This window comes from Herpailurus yagouaroundi, unplaced genomic scaffold (assembly GCF_014898765.1).
Source record: "Herpailurus yagouaroundi ecotype Mexico unplaced genomic scaffold, PumYag 190, whole genome shotgun sequence".
NCBI classification, from domain to species: domain Eukaryota; kingdom Metazoa; phylum Chordata; class Mammalia; order Carnivora; family Felidae; genus Herpailurus; species Herpailurus yagouaroundi.
The window spans coordinates 9,061,017-9,088,449 of record NW_024412421.1 but is presented as its reverse complement, the minus strand read 5'-3'; the positions used below and the strand labels follow the sequence as shown (position 1 = coordinate 9,088,449).

Sequence of the window (27,433 nt, the reverse complement as noted above, 5' to 3'; positions counted from 1 at the left end):
AAATAAAGGTTCATCTGCAGGAGTCTGTCTCAGTGTTGAAGGCACAGGGGACTTAAGTGACTTTTACGGAAAGTAAACAGGAGAGTTGATCTACTGAAATCAAGGTCTTTCAAGACTTGTGCTCTATTCAAAAAGTCAAGGTCTCTGTCCTCTTTGGGGATGTCAGTGGCATTAAAAAGCAACTCATTTCTAGAAGAAGTACTGTGAACTGGCTAATCCGTGGAATTTGGGCATTAATTTGGCTAATGGAAAACCGAGAAGGAAAATAATTTAAATGGTCACATTCTGATACATTTCAATAGCTATTCTTTTATAAAATCATACTTAAATGCTTCCAAACATTTTTGCAAAAAAAAGGAAACAGGTATAATATCGGGGAAAGGGAGATACGGTGTGTATTCTAAAAAAGAAAAAGACCAAACACCGAAAAACAAAGCAGATAAAATTATTAAAATTGACAGGCAAAGTTATGACTACCTAACAAATCATTTTTGGTATAACTGCCACTGAAATAGTTACTCCAAATAGTAGTTCTGAATTTGGCAACCAAATAGTTGTTCTGAGTTGTTCTGAACTCAGTAAGCAGTCTTACTTGTGAAAGGAAATGGTCAGAGAATTAGTACCCAGGGGGTTTATGACTCATACATTTTATCTCAGTATGTACTTCCCATTTTTCCACCTTCCCTCCCTCCCTCCCTCCCTTCCTCCCTTCTTTCCTTCCTTCCTTCCTTCCTTCCTTCCTTCCTTCCTTCCTTCCTCTCAATAGAGTAAGTGCCCTAGGCATTTAATTACCTAACATAGAATGAAGGGCAGGCAGAATGATAGTAATTAAAAACAGAGAGTAAAAGAAGTTTGCGATCTAATTCCCCCATCCCATGAAAGTTAACAAGCTGAAACTCTGCACCATAAGGAAAGAGGCCCTCAGGAGGAATCCCCCTGCAGCCTGCAGGAGAGGCTGGGGGAGGTACGCCAGCCTGACGTGAATGGCACAGCTGAGCCAAGCCAGGGAAGGAGTCACCTGGGCTTCTCCACTCAGATGTTTCTCAACAACTGTACCAGGAAATAACGGCGGAAACCGACGGACCATCCTTCAGCCCTAGGGGACTTGTTTTGATGTGTGGACTCAAGCCATCTGGAGAAAGCTTGGTCACTGATGGATGGACCTGCCGTGTGGCCACAGGGTCTTCTTCTGCCGTGAAAGTCCCAGCTTCACAGCGGTGCCATCAACATGATGGGAGAAAACAAGCCTGTGTGAAAGCTTAGCTAAGCTGCTGACGGTGAACATCAATAGATGGTTTAGCTGCTATTATCCTTGTTGGCACCTCAGTCCCCACTGCTCTACTGTGGTTACACCCACTTCAGTTGACTTGCTCAGTTTGGCTCAGCCACGGCGACGGTGGAAGGGAAAAGACCCTTCCGGGAGGGGCAGCGGATGACAGGTAAGGTGGGGAGGGCAGAGGGCAGGCTCTAAAACCGGACTGTCGCGGCTTTTGATTCCTGGCTCTGACATTCTCTAGCTGATGCCCTTAGGTAACTTAGTTAAATGTTATGTATCGCAATCAAATAATAATTAAGAGTACTGATTAGGGGCGCCTGGGTGGCTCAGTCGGTTGAACGTCTGACTTCGGCTCGGGTCATGATCTCGCGGTCTGTGAGTTCGAGCCCCGCGTCGGGCTCCGTGCTGATGGCTCACAGCCTGGAGCCTGCTTCGGAGTCTGTGTCTTCCTCTCTCTCTGCCCGTCCCCTGCTCATGCTCTGTCTCTCTCAATAATAAATAAACATTAAAAAAAATAAAAAAATAAAAAATAAGAGTACTGACTAAATAGGCCTGCTAATAAATAAAGACTTATTAAAAATGTTTAGAAGAGTGCTTTAGCATCTAAGCCCTCAGTAATTAGCTACTCTTACACCACTACCCCTGTTATTATTACTGTCAACATCATTATTACCGTTATTTCTGTTAATAGAATTAGTGGAGGGACCTCCCGCCCGAGGGTCCATCTGTAGTCAGGGATGGCTCCTGGTAAACTAAAGCAGAAACCAAGCTGCCCACTCACCATACGAAACAGAATCCCCCTGGGCTATTTCCTTGAAGAGACCGGAAACATCCAGGTCGGGCACCCCAAGGGAGGCCTGCAAAATGGTGGAAAACTCTTCCTCTGTGATGAAGCCGTCTTCATCAACATCAAAGAGCTGAAGGAAGAGGAAAATAAAATATAGGAATGAGTGCCGGCCGAACAGAAATGGGATGGCGTAATCCCAGAAAATCTTTAATAATTCAAACCGTTATTGTGCCAGGGGCAAGGGAGATGCACGTGAAGTTAGAATGGTCTCTGCTGCCCATGTAGCTTGGGCATGGAAAGAGACAGAATTAAAACAGGGGTGACAACAACAGTAAGTACAGAGGACGTGGGAGGCCTGTGGAGAACAAGATGAATCCTACGGGAGAGGTCAGGGGAAGCTTGACCCAGGTGACACGTGAGGTGGGTCTCAGAGCACAAAGGGATATTCCTGGAACATACAAGGACTGGCAGGTGAGTGTCGGGGGCTGGAACCAGGAGACTGACGGACAAGCAGGACTCACGCCATGATGGGTGTGTGACACCTCACCTAACCCTGTGGGATTATGACAGTGGGGGGACGTGCTGTGATCATATGTGAATTCAGAGCAAGGAGGATGGATTGGGGTCAGAAGGTTGGAAAGACTAGAGGCGGGAGAGCCAATTAAGTGTGGCGTGGAGGGGGGCCTGGGCGGCTCGGTCGGTCAGTTAAGCCTCGGACCCTCGATTTCGGCTCAGGTCGTGATCTCCCAGTTCGTGAGATGGAGCCTTGCCTCAGGCTCTGCACGGACAGCACAGAGCCTGCTTGGGATTCTCTTTCTCTCCTTCTTTCTCTGCCCCTCCCCTACTTATGCTCGCATGCTCTCTCTCTCAAAATAAATAAATAAACTTAAAAAAAAAAAAAAGAGTGTGAGGGGGAGGAGTGGGAAGGACAGGAAGGGGCAGGATTTATAAGAAAGCAGGGGCAGGACTGGCATGGCAATCGGGGCCCGCGGGGATGGACGGGAAGGAGTGTGAGTGGGCGGGGGGTGTTCTAGCCTGGGCACCTGGGATGAAGTGGGTGCCCTACCAAGAACGGGAGAACAGGGGTCCCCCGAGACCTAGGAGCTGGACCTGGGGGCGTAAAACCTGAGTGGGAGGAGATGAAGCGCCTCAGCTCAGGACAGTGGCGAGGCCTGAGCCGGGAATTCGGCAAAGAGCTGAGACGAGGGGTGTGTCGGAGCTTATCTGCAGGGAACGCACACAGTAAGGCAAAGCCCTGGGACAGCACGAGGGGAAGTACTTTGGAAGAAGCTGCCAGAGAGCTGGAGAACCGGAAATGAAGAGCATGCGACTCAGCCCCAGTAGGAGGGAGAACAGCACCAAAGTGAAAAGCGAATGAGCATTTGTTTTTGCAAAGGGTGGCCCCGGGCTCAGCAGTAACTGCCAAGGATCTCGTCACACCCGGCTCCTCACAAGCGGGAGCGCAGCTTCCTTCCCGGGCCTTCCATCCCTAAACAATCCTCGGCAACTCATCTGTCACATTTGGTGCTTCGGTGGCTCTCACTTCTGTGGCAGTTCCCTTCACGTGTCCGTACTGGGGGCCTTTACTTCTTCTCCATCTGGCCTCTGTCATCACTACTCCAGATTGTGCCCCTCACTGAAATGTTCAATTTCCCTCAACTACTCATCGCTCCCAGTAGTCTCCCTGCTGCAGAGTAAATCCCACACTCTGGACTCCAGTAGAGAGCTCAGCACCCTGATTTCCTTAGGGGGAGTGGTATCTCCCCACTGCATGGACTACGGTGGGACTCTGAGCCAAAATGCCCCGTCTTTCCAGCAAGCACACGCTCTTTACAGCAGGACCAGTTGGACCCTCCCTGGAACGCGACTGAGGACAGAGGACAGAATTGGAGGTGCTCATTCTAACTGGCCTCTGGGGTCGCTGCCTCTGAGACCACCCTTGAGCCCCCTCCCCGGCCATATGGTGATTTTTGCAGCCACAGTCCACGCCTGTCTGCTCAGGGCTAGAGAACGCTAGCTAACACTCTACCCCTGAAGGTCACTGTGGTCACGGAATGGGATCAAGGACGGGGAGTTACCTGGGAAGTGCTTCCCAAGTAAAGGATTGGATCCCGTACGTATAAACGGATACTACTAAATGAAACATAAAAGTATGCCAAAATATTTCTTTAAACACCAAACACACCTGGAAAAGGAGGTTGAAAAATAACCACAGGAAAGCATGACCCTTGTCTTACTGGAAAAAGAGTTAATTATAGTTTCAGGTCCTCCTTGCCTGCCTCTGTACCAAACCGAGGTCTAGGCCAGAGAAAAATCTCACGGCGTCTTTAAAAACAATAATTACTGTGATTGAGGGCCAAATTTTCTACCGGGTCTTTCATCGGTGAACCAAAAGTGACCATTTACTCAGCTAAACTTACAATTATGTATGCAGTCCCAAAACAGAAACAGAAATATCTGAATTGGAATCAGTTAGCTATGTGTATAATTTTAGGTTTTATGATGAATAAGTCTGTAAAAGCCAAACGTTTTAAAGTTGGAAAAAGTTCTGGCCCTTGCCTTCTGACCATCTGCTAAGCATCAACCACTTGGGTTCTTTATAGGCCTAACAGTTAACTCCGTTTTAACCAATCTGAGATAAAAAGCCGGCTTGGGGACTTCGCCGTCGATGACAGAGCACGTGAACATTCCTGAGGCTTGCCCTGGTGGCCCCTAAAACGTGAGAAAGGACTCTCGGAGGAAGAGAGTCTTTTCTAGACAATAGAGGGGAAAGAAAACCTTTTGGGATGCTCTTCTCAGAAAACCCGGAAGAGAGGGAAGTAGGAGCAGGAACAGGGAAGGTCCTCGGTGGTCATGGTGGGTGGAAACAGGGAGACCTCCACGCGGCTGAAGGATGAGTCAATACCCACAGCTAGGTACCAAGGCAAGCAGGGAGATCAAGTTTTTGTTTTACTTGAGAGCAGACAACACAGCCTTAGAACGGGTAGGGAACATCCTGCATAAATACGCAGTAGATGCAGCACCTTTTATCTCAGAAAAACGAAAAACACTTTGGGAACGTATTCTTCCAGCTCCTCTTGGGGGCATGCAGGTGATACACGGGAGTCGGGGTCGTCACAGCTCAAACCTCCACCGGGTTCTGCTGAGCACGGGACCATGCGTGCTATTCCTCTGCCCCGCCCCCCTTCCCTCATATCGCTGTGAAAGTACACGTGATACCCCAGGAAAACACACAGGGCGGGGAACTTGGGACATTTAGCATGACGCTCACCTGACATCCCACAATAAAATAAATTCCATCAGGAAAACAGCACTTAAAATAGCTCTGACACACAGAAGGAGAAAATGTGAGGACAGAGGAGAACTTTCCGGATGGTGAATTAGGATGACTAGTGGCAGGTGGTGTTTATTTATACACCGCACTTCGGGGCTCCAAAACGGACAGGCTGGAAAGAAAGAATTTTTAAAGCGAATTTGTTAAATTCACCGGCTCTTCAATTTTGATGCTTTTAGTTAAGCTTCTCCCAAAGACTTCCTTTTTGCTTAACCGGATGCTTGTGGTTTCTTTAGTCTCAGTGGCAATTGTCTTAATCACATTACCCCTGTGTACACGTCCCAGCAGATCTATAAACTCAGGTAATGGATTCACTGGTTTTCACATAATGCACTTAGAGTCAACACTTGTTCACGAGGCAGACGAAGATGTTTTCAGCGGGGCTGACAGTACCTTAAATGCCATTTGGATGATGTCCTCCGTGTTGGCAGGGTTACACAGGACAGCCAGGCCAATCACATACTCTCGGAAGTCAATGCTGCCATCATGGTTCTGTGAGAGGAGGGGAGAAATCAATTAGGAGAGCCACCAGTTGAATTACCATTGATCACAGGGCAAAGGTGGACTCCAGGTATGTCACACAGCTTGGCATCATCACGTGCTGAGCTTACTTGGAAAAAAAGTTCCTACTGAGAGGGAACAGCAGGCTAGTGGCCTGCCCATTCCCAGTTCAGAAGGAAGGAAAATATATTTCTGCTTAGTAAGAAATAAAAACATTTAATCACTGAGGCCATGTAGAGCGGCTCTGGGGCACCTGGTGTGGGTTCTTGAGCGAAGGCCTGATGGAAGCCCCTCTTCGAGGCAGGATCTAGAATCTTGGTGGTGGCCCCGCCATGATGGCCAACAGCAACAGGTCACTAGAGAGTGACCAAGGTCACTAAGCAACTCTCTATGTGTAGACAATGGAAAGGAAAGGAAGGGAAAGGAAAGGAGAGGAGGGGAAGGGAAGGGAAGTAAAGGAAAGGGCAGACTCAGGCAACAATTGCAGACAGATTCTTTCTTCCTTGCAGGCTTTGTCTGCAATAAGCCAGAAGCAAGTGTGCAAATCTGAGCCACTTCAATGGCCCCATGATGATGTGAGGCCCCAGAAGATCCAGAACTCTGAAGCATCTAGCTACTATATTAGTATCTCTGTACCTCAGGAGGTGTGGCACGGCAATACAAAAGAAGGCATGGATAATTCTAAGCCAGGTGGACTGAGTGCGCTGTTTCTTACACATGAACTACTCGTCTAGACAGGAACGCTGAGGCCGAAGTGGGGAGAAGGAGATTCCGAGAACTGCAAAGAGGCCCCTGCGATTATAACCCCAGGGTCTTAGAAGCACTTGGGCGGCACAAAGTCTTCAAGTGATGAATTCCCAGATAAAGTGTGAACCGGCAACAATAGAGCTAGCGTGGTACTTCGCACTTGAACAAATGGTGTTCGGCATCACCAAGAGCGTAAGCTTTACCTGTGGCCGAGTATCTACATTTCGACCATCAGGAAGTCCTCTAGGGCAAGGATTGCTTTCTCTGTGCGGCACTGTATTTCCAGTGCTTAGCGCACATAGGTAGGCACTAGAAACAATACTGCTTTTTCTCCTTGACTCTTACCTACTTTGAGTTCACTTGAAAAACTAAAGCGCCTGGTGGCTCAGATGGCGAAGCGTCTGACTCTGGATTTCAGCTCAGGTCATGATCCCACGGTTCATGAGATCAAGCCCCACGTTGGGCTACGTGCCGACAGTGTGGAACCTGCTTGGGATTCTCTCTCTCCCTCTCCCCCTTGCACGCTCTCTCTCTCTCTAAAAAATAAATAAGTAAAAACTTTAAAAATAAATAAATAGAACTGAAGTAAGTGCTCTTCACTGAGGTTCCACGGATGAGCTTGGGGAAAGGGGAGGCCGTGAAGCCCCTGAAACGGTGTGCAGTTTGTGTGTGTGCATTTTTCTAGGAAAGAAAATTGCAGCTTTTGCCTGCTTCTGGAAGCAACCAGGACTCAAAGGATCAAGAGTCACTTTTCGCATGCTGCTTTATCTTACTGCAGGGTGGGAACTAAGAGGAGAAGCAATTTAACTTCCCTTTCCCATTAGAGAAAATAGAAACAAAGATATTTCAAGACTTCCCTTAAGTAACACGGTTTATTCCGGAGACAAAAACTCAGGTCCTCTGACTTCCATTTTTGTCTGGTTATCTACAAAGGCGATTTCTTCCTTTTCTTGAATCAGTTTGTTTGAAAAAAAGTTGACTTAAGAAAATGTATCATTTACATTTGATGAAAAGCACCCATTTTATATATTTTTTTTAATATGAAATTTATTGTCACCTGGGTTTCCATACAACACCCAGTGCTCATCCCAACAGGTGCCTCCTCAATGCCCATCACCCCCCCCACCCCCCCCCCCCCCATCAACCCTCAGTTTGTTCTCACTTTTTAAGAGTCTCTTATGGTTTGGCTCCCTCCCTCTCTAACCTTTTTTCTTTTTCTCCTTCCCCTCCCCATGGTCTTCTGTTAAGTTTCTCAGGGTGCACACATGAGTGAAAACATATGGTATCTGTCTTTCTCTGTCTGACTTATTTCACTTAGCATCACACTCTCCAGTTCCATCCATGTGGCTACAAAGGGCCAGATTTCATTCTTTCTCATTGCCACATAATATTCCATTGTGTATATAAACCACAATTGCTTTATCCATTCGTCAGTTGATGGACATTGAGGCTCTGTCTGTCATTTGGCTATCGTCGAAAGTGCTGAAAAGCACCCATTTTAAATGTGCAGTTAAGGTGTTTTGACAAAGGCATACACCAGGGTAACCACCACTGCCACAATCAGTATCTATGACATTTTCATCACACCAGAAATTTTAGAGACGGTAGAGTTTTAAGTAACATCATTTTCTTCTTGGGCCAGCACCAGTTTACTTCCTTATGCACCATGGAGAGCTGCTGTTCATCAGCCTTAGAGGCCGAGCAGAGCAGCTCTCCAAACCATAGATGTATTATTCAATCTAGGCACATTTATTCCGCAAGTGGCTTTCTTGATGAAGCAACACAGGGCCTTGGATAGAAGTTTGGGAGAACGTACAGAAGAATGGTCTGTGGACACTGAAGACGTCATAGATTGTGTGCCTGGGCCTGTGCTTTTAAATTTATGTTGTCTCTCTATTGTGAGGCATCCAATTTTTATCTTTACCACCGAACCCTACGTAAAACACAGGTCAAGTATTAGAACTCATTCTTCGGAGGGACAAAGAGAAATATAAAGGACTCTTCACATTACCACTATTCACAAAACAAGGTAATGTTCTGGACCTCTTCTCCAGGAGTGGTCTTGGCTGACAAAAAGAAGCAGACCCTTGATAAAGGATGTTAAAGCGGACCTTGCTAATCAGACACATGAGAAATTATATGTTACATTTTCATCGTAGTAGTGTAAGGAGGGGAAAGCAGTGTGGAAATCATTCTTAGGTGTTTTATTATTGGATGAATAAAATGATACATTGTTAAGGTTCCAAATTTAAAATAATAAGACTTGGAACTGGAAGGAATCTTAGAAATCATCCATTTGACTAATTCAGTTTTGCTAATAAAAAAACAAATTCATTTTTACTAATAAAAAAAACGGGAGATTTTGACGTTTAAAAATGTACATGGCATAATTTCACATGATTTTTAAAAATCACTGAGTATTCTTTTCTCTTTTTAAAAAATATTTATTTATTTTTATTTTATTTATTTATTTTTTTATTTTGAGAGAGAAAGAGAGAGAGAGATTGCGAGCAGGGGAGGGGCAGAGAGAGAATCCCAAGCAGGCTCTGCACCGACGTGGGGCTCTATCCCGCTTCACTTGACATCACAAAACTTGCTATTATCATCAACTACAATTAAAATTTAGGTAACTGGGTTCCGAATCATTCAAATTAAAGCAAGTAGTTTAATAAAATAGATTCAAAAAACAAATAATAAAAAAGTATACGATGAGGGACACTCCTTTCATTTTTTAATTTCAAATCAGTTCCGGGATAAAGATTAACCCTCAGATCTGTGGAGTTAATTCTTTAAAAACCTATTGAACTTCTCTGGAAAAATTAGACACTTAAAAAAAATCTAGGCTTGAGAATATTTCAGGGCCACATTTAGAAGGAGGAGACCAGCTTTCTGGAAGGAGACCCTAGTCCCTCTGTAATCTGTCCTAATCTGGAGGCCAGGACAGCCCCGAGTAGGAACCACGGATTTGCGCTGAATCACTGCAAACAGAAGGGGTGACCAAGCCTGGACGAAGCTCCAGATGGTGGGCCCCGTGCCTTCCCTGGTGGTCAGCAGGATCAGAAGAGCATGGAAGTGAGGGCTGACGGTCACTGTGACCTCACGGCACCCCAGCGCCCTGCCAGTCCCACTGTCACTCGACACTAGCTTCTAGGACCAGCGGGAAGTTCCAAACCACATGTTCAAACATGGCCCATTTAAAATTGCAGAAGGGACAAATGGTGATTTTCCTGCATCTGATTCTCAGGTATCCGTTCCCTAAAGCTTTTCATAGTTGGATTCGTTCAACATTTTTATTTCTACAGAAGCAGGTATGTTTAACAACATTTGAAGTCCAGCAGCATTTAAGGATATGGGTGTGAATACATTTTGAAATGGCAAACCCCCAAGGACAGGACTATATTCTCTTTGGTATGTTATCATTGGTACCACCCCTGAAGGTGAGAGATCGTCAATACCATCAAAATAATTTAGAAATGCTTCCATAAAAACAGAACTTACTATGCAGCAGTCAACAGAAAAAGGCCTTGAGTCCTTGAAGATACTCTACAAATCCAAAGGAGTTCTATTATTAAAATACAGTAAATTCTCAGTTTCCCAGAGGATTCTGGGGAGAGGCATTCTGTTGGCTCAAATATTCTTAGTAAGAGCGTATTTCTACCCACATATGTAATTGTATTACCAATTCTCCAGGAATTAAATTGCTTTAATCCACTTAGCATTAAACGCAGACACTTTTAAGAAGTGATTCTAAAAGCACCTCAAGATCAATAAACATGTTAAATATCAGGACCCTGCAAGTGCATCTGTGAATATTTTTTAAGGCCCCACCATGGGTTAGTTGCGCAATATTACTGATGGAATTTCTGAGTTACAAAAACAGTTTTTAAAAACACAAGCACTACTACTCAAAAGATATTTTAAGTGACCTTTAAGATGATGTATACATTTTGAGGGGCGCCTGGGTGGCGCAGTCGGTTAAGCGTCCGACTTCAGCCAGGTCACGATCTTGCGGTCCGTGAGTTCGAGCCCCGCGTCGGGCTCTGGGCTGATGGCTCAGAGCCTGGAGCCTGTTTCCGATTCTGTGTCTCCCTCTCACTCTGCCCCTCCCCCGTTCATGCTCTGTCTCTCTCTGTCCCAAAAATAAATAAACGTTGAAAAAAAAAAATTTAAGATGATGTATACATTTTGAGCATTCTCAGAGGTTTGCTTTCCTTAGGTACAGAGCGTGTAGTTCTTTTTCCTGTTGTTACAGGTTACAGAATCCAATGATTATATCAAGATAAAGATGTTTTTCAAAACCAAGAGGCAGATTTTGAAATTAAAAAGTGTAGATGGTACAATTTCACTTGCTTTTTTAAAATCGCCGAGTATTCTTTTCTCTTTTTAAAAAACATTTATTGATTTATTTAGTTTGAGAGAGAGAGAGAGAGAGAGTGAGCAAGAGAGGGGCAGAAAGAGGGAGAGAGAATACTAAGCAGGCTCTGCACTGTCAATGCAAAGCCTGACTCGGGGCTCTGTCCCACAAACCATGAGATCATGACCTGAGCTGGAATCAAGAATCAGATGCTTAGCCGAGCCACGCAGGCGCCCCACTGGGTATTATTATTTTCAACTTAAAACATCGATCGTATAGCTTAATGTTAGAAATTGAAAAATAATGGGATGAAATGATATGAATCAAAGACCTCTGTCTTAGGTTATAAGTAGTCTTCCATGTAGAAATGGTAAATTTAAAAAAGTGTATCACATAAATACTCCCTCTTACATTGAAAATGTGCCTTTAGGGGCTCCTGTGTGGCTCAGTAGGTTGAGCACCCGACCTCGGCTCAGGTCATGACCTCACAGTCTGTGAATTCAAGCCCTGTATTGGGCTCTGTGCTGATGGCTCAAAGCCTGGACCCTGCTTCGAAATCTGCGACTCCCTCTTTCTGCCCCTCCCCCCATTCATGCTCTCTCTCTCTCTCTCTCTCTCTCTAAAAATAAATAAACATTAAGAAAAAAGAACATTTGGGGCATCTGGGTGGCTCAGTCGGTTGAGCGTCCGACTTCAGCTCAGGTCATGATCTCACAGTTCACGAGTTCGAGCCCCGCATCAGGCTCTGTGCTGACAGCTCGGAGCCTGGAGCCTGTTTCAGATTCTGTGTCCCTCTCTCTCTGCCCCTTCCCTGCTCATGCTCTTTGTCTCTCTCTTTCTCAAAAATAAATAAACATAAAAAAATTAAAACATCAACTGTTGGAAAAAAACTAAGAAATTCACTTACTTGTGGCTATTGCTTCTGCACAATGCCAAAGTTTGGGGTACTTAAAAAAAATCCAGAGCTTGGATTGGATTTTCCAATGTCTACTCTAGTGACTGGGGTTATCTGTACAAATGGTCTACAAATTCAGAAGAGAAGAGAAGAGAAATGTAAGTAACTGTGGGATGTTCTGCCCTGTGCAGTCAGGAAGAGAATCGTAAGGGCCGATAATCCCTTGACCCGTGAGGAGCAAGAAAAACACTTAATACCGCCTCCCACTTGAGGTAACTGTCTTAACTTCCAAAAAATATTTAGAATTAAGTGAGGATTGGGGCGCCTGGGTGGCGCAGTCGGTTAAGCGTCCGACTTCAGCCAGGTCACGATCTCGCGGTCCGTGAGTTCGAGCCCCGCGTCGGGCTCTGGGCTGGTGGCTCAGAGCCTGGAGCCTGTTTCCGATTCTGTGTCTCCCTCTCTCTCTGCCCCTCCCCCGTTCATGCTCTGTCTCTCTCTGTCCCAAAAATAAATAAAAACGTTGAAAAAAAAATTTTAGAATTAAGTGAGGAAAAAAAAAGTGCAGTGCAGTTATGCTGCCCTTTCTACAACCATCACGCAGAAAGGTTAAATAATAAGCTTAACATTCTGAGACCTTAAAAGGCATCTTGGCGGGTTTCCCCTTTCTTGGCTATATTCCTACGCTCATGCCTAACATCTGAATGGGCGGACTGTAAAATAGGGATCCTGACATTAACGTGTGGTTGCTGGCGGCAGCCTCATTCTGATATGACCATACCTGGTCTAAGCAGCACACCAGAGCAGGCTTAAGTTACAAAGCCCCTGGCGGAAGGTGGACGTGGCGGTCTCTGTGCTTGGTTCAGGGCAGGATTACATGCACGTGGTGGTGCATAAATATGATATGATGATGATGATGGTGAGCAAAGAGGCCAAATGCCGACCTCTCCTGATTTCACTGGGGATTGCTCCCAGGCAGCCGCGGGCTGTTAACAAGGGAGTTACGTCGGGTCTATAGTTAAACTCTCCTCTAAATGAGTCAACAGAGGAAGGAAGAATTTATCTTCAACCTCAGGAGGACCCTCCAAGGTAGCCTTGGAGAGAGGGGGAACGCATGAAAAGCCAGAGAAGCAGGAGGGGTAGAAGCCAATTAAACAGCAGGCGAGGGGACTGAGCGGTTGCCCATGCAGCCCCCGTAGCTGAGTCTACTGGATCCTGCCTGCCCCACCATAATCACCTGAATCAAAATGAAAGAGCCAAACCGAGGGCCACACGCAAGAAAGCACGACTGCCCTGCCTGGCAACCGTGGATGCTTGCTGGAATCATCTGGGGGAGCTTTAAAAGTACTCATGTCTCCAGGGCACCTGGGTGGCTCAGTCCGTTAAGGGTCCGACTTTAGCTCGGGTCATGGTTCATGGGTTCGAGCCTTGCTACGGGCTCTGTGCTGACAGCTCAGAGCCTGGAGCCTGCTTCGGATTCTGTCTCTCTCTCTCTCTTTCTCTGCCCCTTCCCCACTCGTGTTCTGTCTCTCTTTCTCCCTCAAAAATACATAAACATTAAAAAATAATAATAATAATAATAATAATAGTAATAATAATAATAAACCTCTTCTCTGGGCCCTACCTCTAGAGATAGATTTTTCTCTAACTCATTTGGAAAGGGAGTCAGATATCAGTATCCGTGAAGAGTTCTCTCTGATTCTGAATTGCAGTCAGGGCTGCGAACCACTATAATAATAGTAGTCAACAATATTTATAAATCTTTATGTATCTCTATATTGCTTTATATTCCAAATAACTGACGGCAATTTAGGTAAGCTCTACTTTTGTTTTGTTTTTCTTTGCTTACTTCTCTTCCAACTGCAATTTTCTAAGAGGAACAAAACAAATATTCCTAGCTCTGAGGCAGGGCAAGACATGACAAGAGCCAGCCAACATGAACTTGGCATGCCTGATTTTGTATACGTGCATGTAAGAATGATTAAGAGTGACATTTTGGATTACAGGTCCGCCCTTCATTCTCCAATGCCCTGACCCTCTTTACAAATACCTCAAAACAAGGTTGCCGCATGCTTATTTTACTAGAGAGACAGGAATAAAAGAATTCTGGAATGTTAGAGAGCTACATGTATCTACCCCCCTCCTGTGAAACTGCTTCTTTCCTCATTTCTGAACCTGCTCCTATACAGTTAAATAGGTTTCCAGGAACATATCTTTTTTTTTTCTTACATAATGTAAAGAGCAGATGTGAAATGAGAGAAAAACAGATTTTGAACTTTCCTCCTCCTCACCTTTTTAAAGGGAAAACAGATCTCTGGAGGGCTTTTTTGATTTATTCCAGGAGTTTTTCAAAATTTCACTCTCAATAACAACAAATTTCCTGCTCCTTGGAACTCACTCGCCAAATAAGCGACGGCCTGTTAAAATCTACTCCGCTGGGGCCCTGCCCCGCCCCGCCCCACAGCACGCATGCATCTGTCCATATATGTCCGGTACCTCAAAAAGCTGACATACAAACCACTCAGAACATCCTTCATAAAAAAAAAAATCTGTTTTAATGAAGCTGTTTAAAGGGCCGCCCCAGTTCAGAAGCATTCAGGCTGGCGCAAGAGCTCGCAGGAAATGACAGCTGTTGGGCAGGGTATCAGCCACCGTGCAGACGGCGCGGCTAGGCTCTTGGCGGTCCCGTCCTCCGGGAGGGCGCTGGCTTCTCGCTGCCCGCTTCAGGAATACATGGTCAGCTGCAGCCATTCTTGGATGGACACCTGAACCAGGCCACCTGCATCTCTATCCAGAGACTTGAAGGCACGGAACATGGCATCCAGGCGGACCAGGCAGCTGATGAAATTGTTGAAATCCATGCTTCCATCCTCGTCGGCGTACCGGCGGATGATCATCTGGTAAAGTTGCTCGTTTAGCTGGAAACCTGCTGCCTGGAGAGCCCCTCGCAGCTTAGAACTTCCCAGAGACCCAGAATGGTCCCTGTCATACTGCTTATAAACGCACTGCCATTTCTTGACGTTGTTCCAGAGGTACTTAAATTCTTCGAAGCCCAGCTTGCCGGTCGTGTCACTGTCCATCACAGACACGATGCTCCGGCAGGTGTCAAGACTAAAGCCGTCGGTCTTCAGGTCCTTGTGCTTAGAAAGGACTTTGTTGAGAATATTCATTAGGTCGGTGGCACCCACCTCCATGTCCGGCCCAGCCAGCTGTGCAAACTGTTGCCGAAACCGACGAACTTCCTCACTTTCGTTGGCCTCCACGTTGGTGAAATGCTGCTGAGTGGGAGGGGGTTCTGGGGTGTACTGAGCTGCGGCAGCCTCGCTGATGAAATTCACAATTCCTCCAACTATGCCGCCAATATTTCTTCCTCCTCCACCTCCTCCTCCTCTTCTCTGACCGCCTCCTCCAAGAAGGCCTCCAAGAGCTTCCCCAAGACCCCGATCAGCCCCTTCCAATAAAGCCTTTGCCAGAAACATGCTTTTGGTTTAACAAGCAAGTGTAAAAGCTGCTGATACCTTGCAGATGGTGTGGAGAGAGCTGAAATGGAGTCTCATTAGCTTATAGGTGGAAGAACTGGCTTTTCTGTACCTGCTAACAGGGCACCACGCCCCATGGTGCTATGTCTCCCCTCCTGCTGAATACTTGATTTCCATTAGGTCCTAGCACCTGCCAGTTTTTATAGCACCTCAGTAAAATATTCGTAAGCTATTGTGTGCATGACGAATTACCAAAAATACTATTTTAAAATGTAATATATTAAAATACATGCTTCTATACATCATTGACTTCTCCACATCTGAAAGATGACCATGCATTTCCCCAACAGAAGCTAAGTGACTCAAAGATGTCAAGAATGTCTTTCCTAAGGAAGATTTGTTGTTAGAGCAGAACAGAATTCTTGATCATTGGGAGGATAGTTCCCTAATCCCTCTCCTTTAGCAAAGATTCCCCAAGTCCAGTGTTCTTAAGAAAAACTTGGAAGAGGGTAGGGGGATTAAGATGCAGGGTCCCTAGGTCCCATCCTCAGAGATTCTGATTCTGTAGCCTGCTGTCGGGCTCATGATGTACATTTTTGGAGTCTTTTCTGAAGTGTAACAGGCAGATGTAGAGCTCAGAGAATTTCACACACTGTGCACGCCCATATCTTCACAGCCAGATCAAGAGATAGAATATTGCCACCCCTCGTCCCTCCCAAGGGTAACCACTATTCTGATGACGAACACCATCGGTCAATTGCTGTACCTTAAATATATGGAGTCAAACAGTACACACCTCTTGGCGCCCTATTTTTAAAATTTGAATTAAATTTCTAAAAACTGTGGTGGAATACATATAACATAGAATTCACCATCCTGTTTTTAAGAGCTCAGTTCCATGGCATGAGGCACCTTCATATTATCGTGCGACCATCACCACCATCCATCTCCAGAAAACTTTTCATCTTCCCAAACTGAAGTTCTGTCCCCATTAAACACTAACTCCCTGTTCCTACCTCCTGCCAGGCCCCGACAACCACTATTCTTACTTTTTGTCTCTATGAACTTGACTGTTCTAGGGTACCTCGTGTAAGAGGAATCACATAGGATTTGTCCCTTTGTGACTAGCTTATTTCACCCAGCATGATGTGTTCAAGGTCCATCCGTGTGGTAGCATGTGTCAGAATTTATTTCCTTTTCAAAGCTAAACAATATTCCACTGTATGTACGGAACACATTTTGTCTATCCACTCGTCTGTTGGGAAGCAACCAAAAGGTTGCTTCCGCTTTTTGGCTTTTGTGAATAATGCTACGAATGTGGGTGGACACGTATTTCTTCAAGTTTCTGCCTTCAGTTCTTTTGGAATATACACCCAGAAGCAGAACTGTCGGGTTATATGGTAACTCGGTGTCTAATTTTTTGAAGAACCTCCATACTGTTTTCCACAACACTCCTTCCTGCCCTCCCTTCCTTCCAGCCATCCTGACGGGCGGCAGTCGTAATGAGTACGAGGTGCTAACATCTCATTACGGTTTTGATGTGCGTTTCCCTAATGATAATAGACTGTCCTCTCATTTCTGATCTTGGGTCTGGCTTTTGCTGCATTTGGGAGATTTGGTTTCATTTTTTTCAGTAAGTATCCAAAGTCAGTCTATGACGAGCAGTCCCGCACAATACTTTGAGAGACCCTACCTTTGATGCTAGCTAGAGAGGGAGGGCACCAGCCCGTCAGAGGTCTCTGGAAGGTCTACCAGTGAACTCAAAGAAAGGTGGCCAGGACATAATAACTAAACCATCACATTGCTTAGCATTTTGGAAATCAATTTCAAATCTGCAAAATGATGGTTAATACCATCTCTCTGCCTATTTCCTAATGACTCAGGGTCGTTTGTTAGGTATTAGGACGTGGGCTCAGTGTTTAGGGTCCAGAGGTGAACCCATCAGGACTGCTGTGCTCAAGATTCAAGGACGCCCTCCGAAAACTGGTTGTAATTATAACCTGACATCTATGTTCACATTTCTACTATTAATACTAAACTATTACATCTGCATATAGTATTCTTTGGTATTTAGGTATCACGGAATTCCTTTGAAAGACAAAAGAGTCGCGATGAGTAAAGAAAAATTCAGGGAAGGTAGGCTACTGAGGAAAGGTATGGTGCTGTGTTATCAAGCATGGTGGGTGCCCGAAAGGGGTGCGATGAATTCTGCCAAGGAGAGCATTTACCTACACACGAGGTAATGTGCAGGCCTGACTACAGGGCAAACCAGAGTTCCTCAAACAGACGACGGATGTGAAGGGACAGCGTAGTATAAATACAGAGGAGCTAAAAGGATGCGTGGTCTTTAAGTGACAGACCGACGTGATGACAGTCCCTTGCCCGGCACGACAGGCCATAACGGCAGATCCGCAGAACAGACTCAGGCTGGAAAAGGCTTTGAACCGCCAGGTGACACTCTACCTCTCAGCGGGAGCTGCCGAAGCTCGTGTATAAAGTCGAAAGGAGATGAGATGTGAAATTACTTTGTAAGTTGTGCAATTCTAGAATTGAATTATGATTGTTCTAGCCAGTGTCAGGGAGAGAACAGTAGCTGGGGGACACTGCTCTGTTCAGGACATGGGAGCGATGTCTCCTTCTGCCACACCCAGTGGTTTGTGTAGAACACTCCCAACGACGGGTTTTGTGACACAGCGACTCCAATAACTGGTCTCATGGGCACAATGAAATGGCCTCTGCGAACACCAAAGGCCGAACGTCTTCCCTAACTACACAGAAGAAAGCACCACAAAAGGACCATCTTCCTTTTAGGGGATCACAGGGCCATCTGGCCTCGGACAGATTGGAATCCATTCACATGAGCTCCTCTCAGAGGAAATTGCATGGGCTTTGTTTTTATAATATTGCAAATTAACCTGATAGCAGCCACCGCCACATAAAACACGCCTCCTCAGGCCCAGCGGAAGTGGCTTTCACTGAGGTTTAGATCCGGTTCCCCTCCTTTACTTTCCATGAAGATGGAGGGCATTTGGCTACCAGTTTCTCATAAGCCATCCTGGAATAAAACACTGCTATCAGATTAACAGGCCTTTTCTTCTCTGGACTATTTAACCCCCTGAGGCTATTTATTAGAACATTAATAGTAACTTTGGTTGCTGTCTGTGGGAACTCTACTGTCCATATCTGGAGGAAGAAAGAGTAAGGGAAGAAGACACATCTGCTGGAAAATTTAGCCTCCATTTGAGGGGGAAAAGCTACCGAATTTAAATCGTAAACAATAGGGGCGCCTGGGTGGCGCAGTCGGTTAAGCGTCCGACTTCAGCCAGGTCACGATCTCGCGGTCCGTGAGTTCGAGCCCCGCGTCGGGCTCTGGGCTGATGGCTCAGAGCCTGGAGCCTGTTTCTGATTCTGTGTCTCCCTCTGTCTCTGCCCCTCCCCCGTTCATGCTCTGTCTCTCTCTGTCCCAAAAATAAATAAACGTTGAAAAAAAAAATTAAAAAAAAAAATAAATCGTAAAGAATAATACGTGAATGCTATTAGCAACATTATTCGTAATGGCCCCAAAGTAGAAACAACCTGAACGTGTACCAACCATTGGTGAATAACCCAAACGCAGTATATCCATACACTGGAGGGCTGTTTGGCAACAAAAGAGGACAAACACTGATCCATGCCGTGGCAAGGACGAACTGCAAAAAACATTACGCTAAGTGACAGAAGCCAGACACGTGAGACCATATACTGTATGATTCCAATATATGGAGACAGCCAGAAAGGGCAAATCTGTAGAGACAGAAAGTCTTTCTCCTAGACTAGGTCTAGAATCATACTTTAGGACTCACAACTCAGTAGTGGTTACCTATGGCTGGGAGACAGCTGGTGACAGGAGCTAACACTTAATGCCACGAGGAGACACAGTGGAAATGTTCCCAAACCGATTTACGGTGATGGGTGCACAACTTGGCAAATTTACTCTAAAAATCACTGAATTGTAGGCTTGAAATGGGTGAATGGTATGATATGCAAAATAATGCCTCAAGAAAGTTATTTATACACACATATATATATATATATATATATATATATACACACACACACACATATGTAGGGCCCAACTGTGTCTCCGTAAAACTAGCAAAACAGGCATCAGGCTAGATTTGGTCCATCAGCTGTAGTCTGCTGACCAGTGCTCTATTTCCTAAGCTGATGAAAACAAAGCATGTTGGTAAGGTTTAAGGACTGGTTGAGAGACTATAGTCAGTGCTTAGAGTGCCTACTATTAATTTGTAGGATATCCCACATTTGACTTAAAAAATACACACACACACACACACACACAGACACACACACGACATACATAAAAAAGTCAACAGTGATGGTTTAAAGTAAAAAGAATACCGATGAGCAGTTCTAGTCTCAGTCCTGCAACTGACCAGCCCTGTAGCCCTGAGCACCATACTTCTTCTCTCTGGCTGGTGGCCTTCTGCGAAATGAGGAAGGTGGGCGGTTTGACAGGAAGGCCCTGCCAGCGCTAGAATTCTAGGAGTCTAGAGTTTCGTGTGTCCTGCAGTGGTGACGGTGGTGTCGTTCCTACCTTGCATTTCCTTTCCTTCTCGTGCCCAAGTGTTTGTATGCTACATGTTGACTTCATCTTCCTTTGTCTTGGGTCTGGCTGCACCACTTTTAAGGACATACTTACCCTCACCTCCACTTTGACACACTGCCTGCTTTTCAGAAGTATTCCTGGTGGTGACCCACCAAGCATGGCGCTCCTCCTCCAAAGAGAATGCCGAGATGGGGCTGCTGAACCCAGAAGGACATACAAGCTCCCACTTGCAGGGAATCCTTTCCATTGGAGGCGGGGTGGGGTGGGGGGTGCTTTCACCTAACTGCACCATGATCTGGACCAGACCTTCCTAATTTATTGATGAAGATGTCATGTTGGATGAAATCAAAAGCCTTTCTAGAGCCCATATAGATAATATCTATTCCTTCTTCTTTATCATCTTGGACCGTCACTGTCATAGGAGGAAATTAAATTGGTCGGACGCAATTTGCTCTTTGCAAAGCTCTGTTCTTTACTTCCTGATGCTCACAGAGGAGGCCAGCAATTGCTCGCTTGTGCTAATAAAAAAAGTTAAGCTTTAACTCATGCAGCCTCCCTTCTGTTTCTTCTGAGCACCTCCTAGGTATACTTGCATTGAGGAGCCAAAAATAAAGTGTATAATTCTCACGCTTAAGTGGATATTCCTAACGGAACAACACTCAGTGAGAGAAAATACTATAATGGATTGAATGGAGCAGCTCAGTCAACCTGAGACGTGAAGAAGGAAATGGTCAGACATACAGGACCACCAAACATTTAGGACGACCTGTATGACTGCACAGGAAGAAGGTTATGGCCTTTTCCTGTTAATTGTGTCATATACGCTATAGGTACATTTCGTATAACAAATCCTGATTAACTGAGATTTAGAATCAACAGGAGTTCTTTAGAATCAACAGGAACTCTGAGAAACTACATTACAAATCAAACCAGAACTGGAAATTTAAAGGATAGAAGACTTCACTGTTGGTGAGTGTTCACCTCTACCACTGTAGAGAGAAAGCAGCCATAGGCAATCCATAGACGGATGGGCACGGCTGTGTCTCAATAAAACTTTATTAAACAAAACAGGCATCAGGCTGGATTTGGTCCATCGGCTATAGTCTGCTGACTACTGCTCTATTTCCTAAGCTGATGAAAACAAAGCATGTTGGTAAGGTCTAAGGACTGATTGAGAGACTGGAGTCCGTCCTTAGAGTGCCCAATATTAATTTGTCGGATGCCCCACATTTGATTTAAAAGCGATCACTCTGAATCTTTATTATCATCTCCTCTGTCTGCCTCTTGCTGATACCCTCCCTTGGTGCTACTCGTGTTATTTGTCTTTATAGATGAGAGAGACTGATTTCGAATTCCTCAGCTATAGATTGTCCCACATGAGCTCATTATCTGTTTTACCAACAACATTGCCTAACAGACCGCCACCTGATAAAATTTAGGTAGGTGGTGATTCTTTCAATTCTGTAAAAAAAGTTTTGAAAACTGTCGTGATTTTTCCCCTTTCTGTCCGCCTTCTAACTGGTACTCAGTTCTTCTGGCATTCACTATGTCCTTTGTTGAAATATTAGACAGGAAAAGCGTGTGTGCACTTCAGCTCTTTGACACTCCGGCGTTCTTGGCTATTGTAAGCTTCTGTAGATCTTTTATTGCCGTTTCACATTATGTGGAATGAATGCGTTTCTTTATCCCGAGTTCTTTCCTGTCTGCCCGGTTCTCGGTATAGTGCCAGCGTTAAATCACGAGTGCGAACAATAACAAGCATCTCGGCTTGCCCCTTCCTGTCCGACAAGGTGGGGTGCTGCAGCATGCGGGTTTTCTGCTCACGCTGAGAGCCAGGACCGGGCACTTGCGCAGCTGACGTGACTGGCCGTAAATAGAGAAACCTTTCTGAGTAGGATGAGATGAACTTTTCTGTTCCGTTGTACAAGTTGCCCTGAAACTTTGGGGCCATATGCCCCGCAAAGCAAAAAGTATTTACCATCTGGCTCTTTACAGGAAAAGTCTGCTGACCCCTGACATACAGCTTCTGCCACCAGTGAGCTTGCATAGTATTGGAGTGATGGATGCCGACGACATACTAAGCTGAGCGTGTCACGAGATGCGGCGAGGAGACACCGGCCTTGCTACCAGTGAGAGGTAAAGGGCAGATGACATGGCACACTGTCAAGCTAGCAACGAAGATGAGCTGTGCTGTGGGGGGGGGCGGCGGCACACGGGTCTGCTGGGGACGCCCGTGCTGGAGGAGGACGAAATCGACAACTCCGAGACCCCTTTGTAACTGTAAACACGACGGCGTTCCAACGATTTCTGGTTGAACCAGTGTGGTTTCCGAATCCCATTAAGTACACTTCAATCCCTTCAAGAGTGCTGGCAAAAAAAAACCCTAGTATTGAAAATGGGATTGTGAATATAAAAAATGTCGAGATACCACCATCGTCTCAGCCTTCGACTCTGACTCATCTGGACACCCGACTCATCGGAGGCAGAGTTCAGTGTGCATTCATAAAAATAAAGAAGCTAAATTCGATGCCAAGATGAAAAAGTTCTTTTCTATCTTTCAAAGAGATCAGACCTCTCCGAAGGAAATGACCCTAAACTAGTTAACTCTGGTGCGCTTTGGATCACGAATGCCATGCTTCTGTGGGACCTTACCTGCTGCCACATACATACCTGGGAGTCTGAAGGGACCTGTCAGAGTGTCAACAGGGGGCTGGACCAACAGTGTATTTTTTAGAGACGAAACTGAGACAAAACCATGATGTATATAGTAGCGTTACCAACGATAGCCAAAGTATAGAAAGAGCCTGAATGTTCACTGACTGACAAATGGATAAGGAAGATGTGGTGTATCTATATGCAATGGAATACTACTTGGTGAAATCTTGCCATTGGCAACAACATGCATGGAACCAGAGTACATTATGCTAAGTAAAATAAGTCAGGCAGAGAAAGACAGATATCGCATGATTTCACTCACATGTGGAATTTAAGAAACACAACAGAATTTAAGAAACACGCAGTAGGGGAAGGGAAGGAAAAACAAAATAAGATAAAAGCAGAGAGGGAGGCACACCATAAGAGATTCTTAAATACAGAGAACAAACTGGGGGTTGCTGGAGGGGAGGCGAGTGGGGGGATGGGCTAAGTGGGTAATGGGCATTAAGGAGGACACTTGTTGGGATGACCACTGGGTATTGCATGTAGGTGATGAATCACTGGGTTCTACTTCTGAAAGCAATACTATCCTGTATGTTAACGGACTTGAATTTCAATTAAAAAAAAAATTACAAAGTTTTTGTAGACTAGCCAAGAATGCACATAGAAAGAGTAAGGGAATGTGGGGAGATAGGTCTCTTCCCCCATCCCCCAAATACCAACACAACCCACATTAGACTCTGGGAGAGACTGAGAGAGGCTTCGGGCAGCTGTCTGCACTGCAAACATTTCCAGCTGCTGGAAGACCCACAGGAACACCCCGCCCTTTCTCGTTCCCACCCTTCCTCCCCCTCCCCTCCCCCTCCCCTCCTCCTCCCCCCCCCTCCCCCCCCCCCCCGCCCCCCATGAAACATTGAGTTTAGCATGATAAGCTACCCTGAGGGAAACAAACTATGGCGTTACTGAACTTCTTGTCTTTCCCCTGGAACATTCCCCAGCTAAATCACTTAGAGAGACTGAGAAAACAAGCCTAGGGTGGGAGTAGCTCACCCACACAGGGCGTGGCAACAATTGCATAATTCGCCTTCTCTAAACAAAGCAAATCTTCACAGGCACAGACATGCGGATGTATTGAAGACAAAAAAAAAAAAAGGAAAGAAAGACAAAGACAGAAAGGGGAGAAAAGAGGGAAAGAGGAAAGGAAGGTCATGGGCTCTAGTCACTAATTCCCCAGACTATTTTGTCTACCTTTGGAGATCAAAAGGAAAGTGCTGGAGAGACCATCTCACTGTCTGCAGCGAAAGCCAAATCACACTATACAAAGAAGCGACAAACCCAGTTGTAAGTGATGTGTGAACCTGTGGAAGCGGTCCACGCGGGAATGTGATTGCCCAAACTGGCTGCCAACACTCACCAGTCTCCTAAGTGCCTGGAGCCCACTGTACCCTCTAGTTCAGAGGGAACCGGCTCACCGGGGGGTTATTGTGATCCTTGTGCTGCTCCCTTCCCCACTTCCAATCTGCCCATACTTAACACTGCCAGAGAAACGAACGGGGCGGCCGGCAGGGACTGTCAGTGATCGACAGCCAGATCCTCATGATCTGTGGTCCTCACGACCCCGGAACTGCTGGCGGTGACAGTTTGACACCTGAAGGGAGGGCCACCTCGACAGACATTGTTTCTAATTTTGATCAAATATCCCGATGAGCACAAGGTCTAAGATGTGCTCGAAACTTCCTCCTTGGTTCCTGCTTCACGGCGCTTCCCATTTCCCCATCTCCTGTCCTCATTTGTACATCCCTGCCATATTCTTTCCTGTCACCACGTTCATATTTATAGAAGCTTCATTTAAAATTACTTGCCTGGTATCTAGAGTCAAAGAGGAGGATGCGACACAAATCCCACAGAAAGACTTGTAACAGTCCAAGCGAGAAGTTCTTCTGTTTTCCCAACTTGCATGGGTGGAGCTGATGACTTACTTCTCCTTTCTCCTAAATCTTCATCATGCTTTCTAGTAGTGCCACTGCAGTGTCAGGGACAGGGAAAGATTACTTGTGTGCCGCAAGCAAGCCAAGGAAAGGGCACTGGGCACTACCCAGAGAAGGTGGCTGAAGTGAGTCACGTTAAAGAATGGCGAGTCTTAGAGATCACAGACTAGCTCATTAGGAACGTGAGTGTGCTCTGGGTAAAGGGAAAAAGAAGCCGTGTCCTCGTTGCTGTCATCAGGCTGTCATTTCCTCGTGAAGTATCTTTTCCCAGCGGTCAATAGAGAACGGGGACTTCCGGTGCCAGCCAGGAGGGACTAAGTCGAGTTGGGCCTCCCTCTCCTTCCAATTATAATTAGAAACTCTCGTCAAAACACAGAAAGCAACTACCTCTGGACCAGACACCACGGCAGGAGGGTTGGTGAGGAAAGCCACAGCGAAAGAACAAGGAGTGTAAGGCAGCAAAATTGTGGGAGACCGAAGGCAGTATGACGTCATCGTTAAATTGTTGAAAGGGAAGAGCTAGCAACTCAGCTCTATTCACCACGCAAATAGCCTTCAGGAATCCGCGCAACATAAAGTCACTCTCAGATAAGGAATAACAAGACCGCAGTCCTAGGTATGTACCCAGGTGACACGAAAGCCTACATTCACACAAAAACCTATACAGGAATATTCACAGTTTGTATTCTTAATGGCCCCAAATTGGAAACAAACCAAACTCTCCTCAGTTGGGGAACGGATACGCCAAGAATGTTGCGTCCATACGATGGAATACCACTCCGCAAGAAAGGGGAACAAATTACTGATACACACAACAGCACGGCTGAATTTCAGATGCATTATGCCAAAGAAGCCAGACTCAAAAGGATATGTACCCTTCGATTCCATCTATATGGCGTCTAGAACGGGCGAAGCTGTAGGGTTGGAGTGACTGTTGGGGGTTAAGGGTAGGGCAAGGATTTGACTATAAAAGAATAGCCCCAGGGGATACTTTTTTGCACCTGTGATATATCTTGAATGGAGTGGTAGTTATATGCCTCGATGCATTTATGAATCCTCGTAAAACTGTAACCAAGACAGTAAACTTCACTGTCAATTTTATATGTTAAAAAACACATTAAAAATAGAGAACTTGAAACCTTGATACATTTTTCCTAAGGAGACTCCGTGACAATTCAGTTATCTAACTGCGTGTACTGACATATTCATAAGCAGAAAATTGTACCCCCAATACAATGGCTAACAGCCAAGCTTTAATTGAAGCCTTTGTCCTAAAATGTTATTTGAAAAGAAAATCTACTTGGTGGTCACACATTTTGGGGGAAGTCCAAAACCTTCAGAACAGAACAGTACCACCCCTGTCCTCAGTGTATGAATTTTGACATAAATATTTAAGTTCCTGCCAGTTAAAGAGGCCTTGGCAATTTCCATATTACAAACACGGTTTGTATGGTCACAATCTTTACTTCTGACTTGGTGTTTAAAATAAATAGATACTATCATAACTGTTGCAACACACACGTGCATGCACACAAGCACATCATGATATTACTACTGCTCTCGTTTATTAAGGGGAACAAACAAAATCATGAAATTAAACCACACACTCGGCCTCGCTTCCTCTAACAGCGACCTGCCAAGTTCTTCTAATGCTGTACTGATTTATGCCCCGTGGAGACGGGCAGAGTATGAATGTCAGCAAGTTGAAGACCACGTTTTAACATACCCTGTCAAAGAGTGCGAAGAGTTGTCTCAGGACATCTGAAACAGGCAACTTTAAATACTCTGCAAATTCGTCAATTCCGATTCTTCCTCCTTTGGAACAACAGGCAATGGTTGCGTACTCGTCCAACTGCTTACGAATGCTATCCCAATCTAACCTAAGCAAACAAACAATCAGAGATGCGTGTTGTCAGCCCCTTACAATCCACAAGGACATTTTACGAACATTCGTTTGTCTGAGGGAAAAAATATCGTACATCGTTACATTTGAAAATGAAGATAAAATGGGTATTTTGGGATACCTATGGAACATGTATACAGGTTTCTGAGGGTTTTTTCCTTTTTCGTGTTTATTTATTTTTGAGAGAGAGAAAAGAAGAGGGGGAAGGGCAGAGAGAGAGAGGGAGACAGAGAATCTGAAGCAGGCTCCGGGCTCCAAGCTGTCAGCACAGAGCCTGACACGGGGCTCGAGCCCACAAACCATGGGATCGTCATCTGAGCCAAAGTCGGACGCTTAACCGACTAAGGTACCCAGGCGCCCCCCAGGCTTCTGAGTCTTTTAAAGGATATCGGTAAGACTAATTTCCCCCAGATATCTGTGCAAAAGAAAAGTAACTGAGAAGAGCAATGTGACAGAACAAGAAATGACTCATGAAAAGAAAATAAGAAATCGTATTGTAATCCAAATATTACTAATTAAGTCAAAAGTACTTATTGAGTTGTTAAAAAAAAAAAAGACCACTCTTAATTTCTAAGGAGCTTCCAGGCTGATAATGAACGCACATTTTACAAAATGTTGTGTCGGAGATTCATTAGATAGGACACACTTCCTCCGATGTTAGTTATAAAAACACTAAAACACCAGAAAACGTACCGTAGCTTACAGCACATCTGCCTTTGTCTTGTACTACTAAACAGGTGACTTAACACATAACTGCTTTCTTCTGTATCCAATTTCAGTATCTAAACTATCTAAACAGTATCTAAACTATCTAAACTTTTCAAATTTATACGAATTTTGTAAATATAACATCAAAACGTGTTTGCTATCTAGAAGATATAAATAATACTTGCTCTATTATCTTTAAATAT

At 45.2% G+C, this 27,433-nt stretch overlaps 2 protein-coding genes across 2 annotated transcripts in view; both read right to left on the bottom strand.

Moving 5' to 3' along the window:
• The window catches only part of LPCAT2 (lysophosphatidylcholine acyltransferase 2), a 55,454-nt gene that overhangs the window by 1,923 nt on the left and 26,098 nt on the right, over window positions 1-27,433 (bottom strand). The window contains exons 10-11 of the mRNA XM_040498043.1: window positions 26,346-26,499; window positions 5,791-5,889 (exon numbers count right to left, since the gene is read on the bottom strand). Coding sequence (XP_040353977.1) covers window positions 5,791-5,889; window positions 26,346-26,499 — 253 coding nt within the window. The remainder of the gene's footprint in view (window positions 1-5,790; window positions 5,890-26,345; window positions 26,500-27,433) is intronic.
• Window positions 14,205-18,644, bottom strand: CAPNS2 (calpain small subunit 2). The gene has a single exon (XM_040498044.1). The coding sequence runs from the start codon at window positions 15,368-15,370 to the stop codon at window positions 14,615-14,617; it is 756 nt and encodes a 251-aa protein (XP_040353978.1). The 5' UTR covers window positions 15,371-18,644; the 3' UTR covers window positions 14,205-14,614.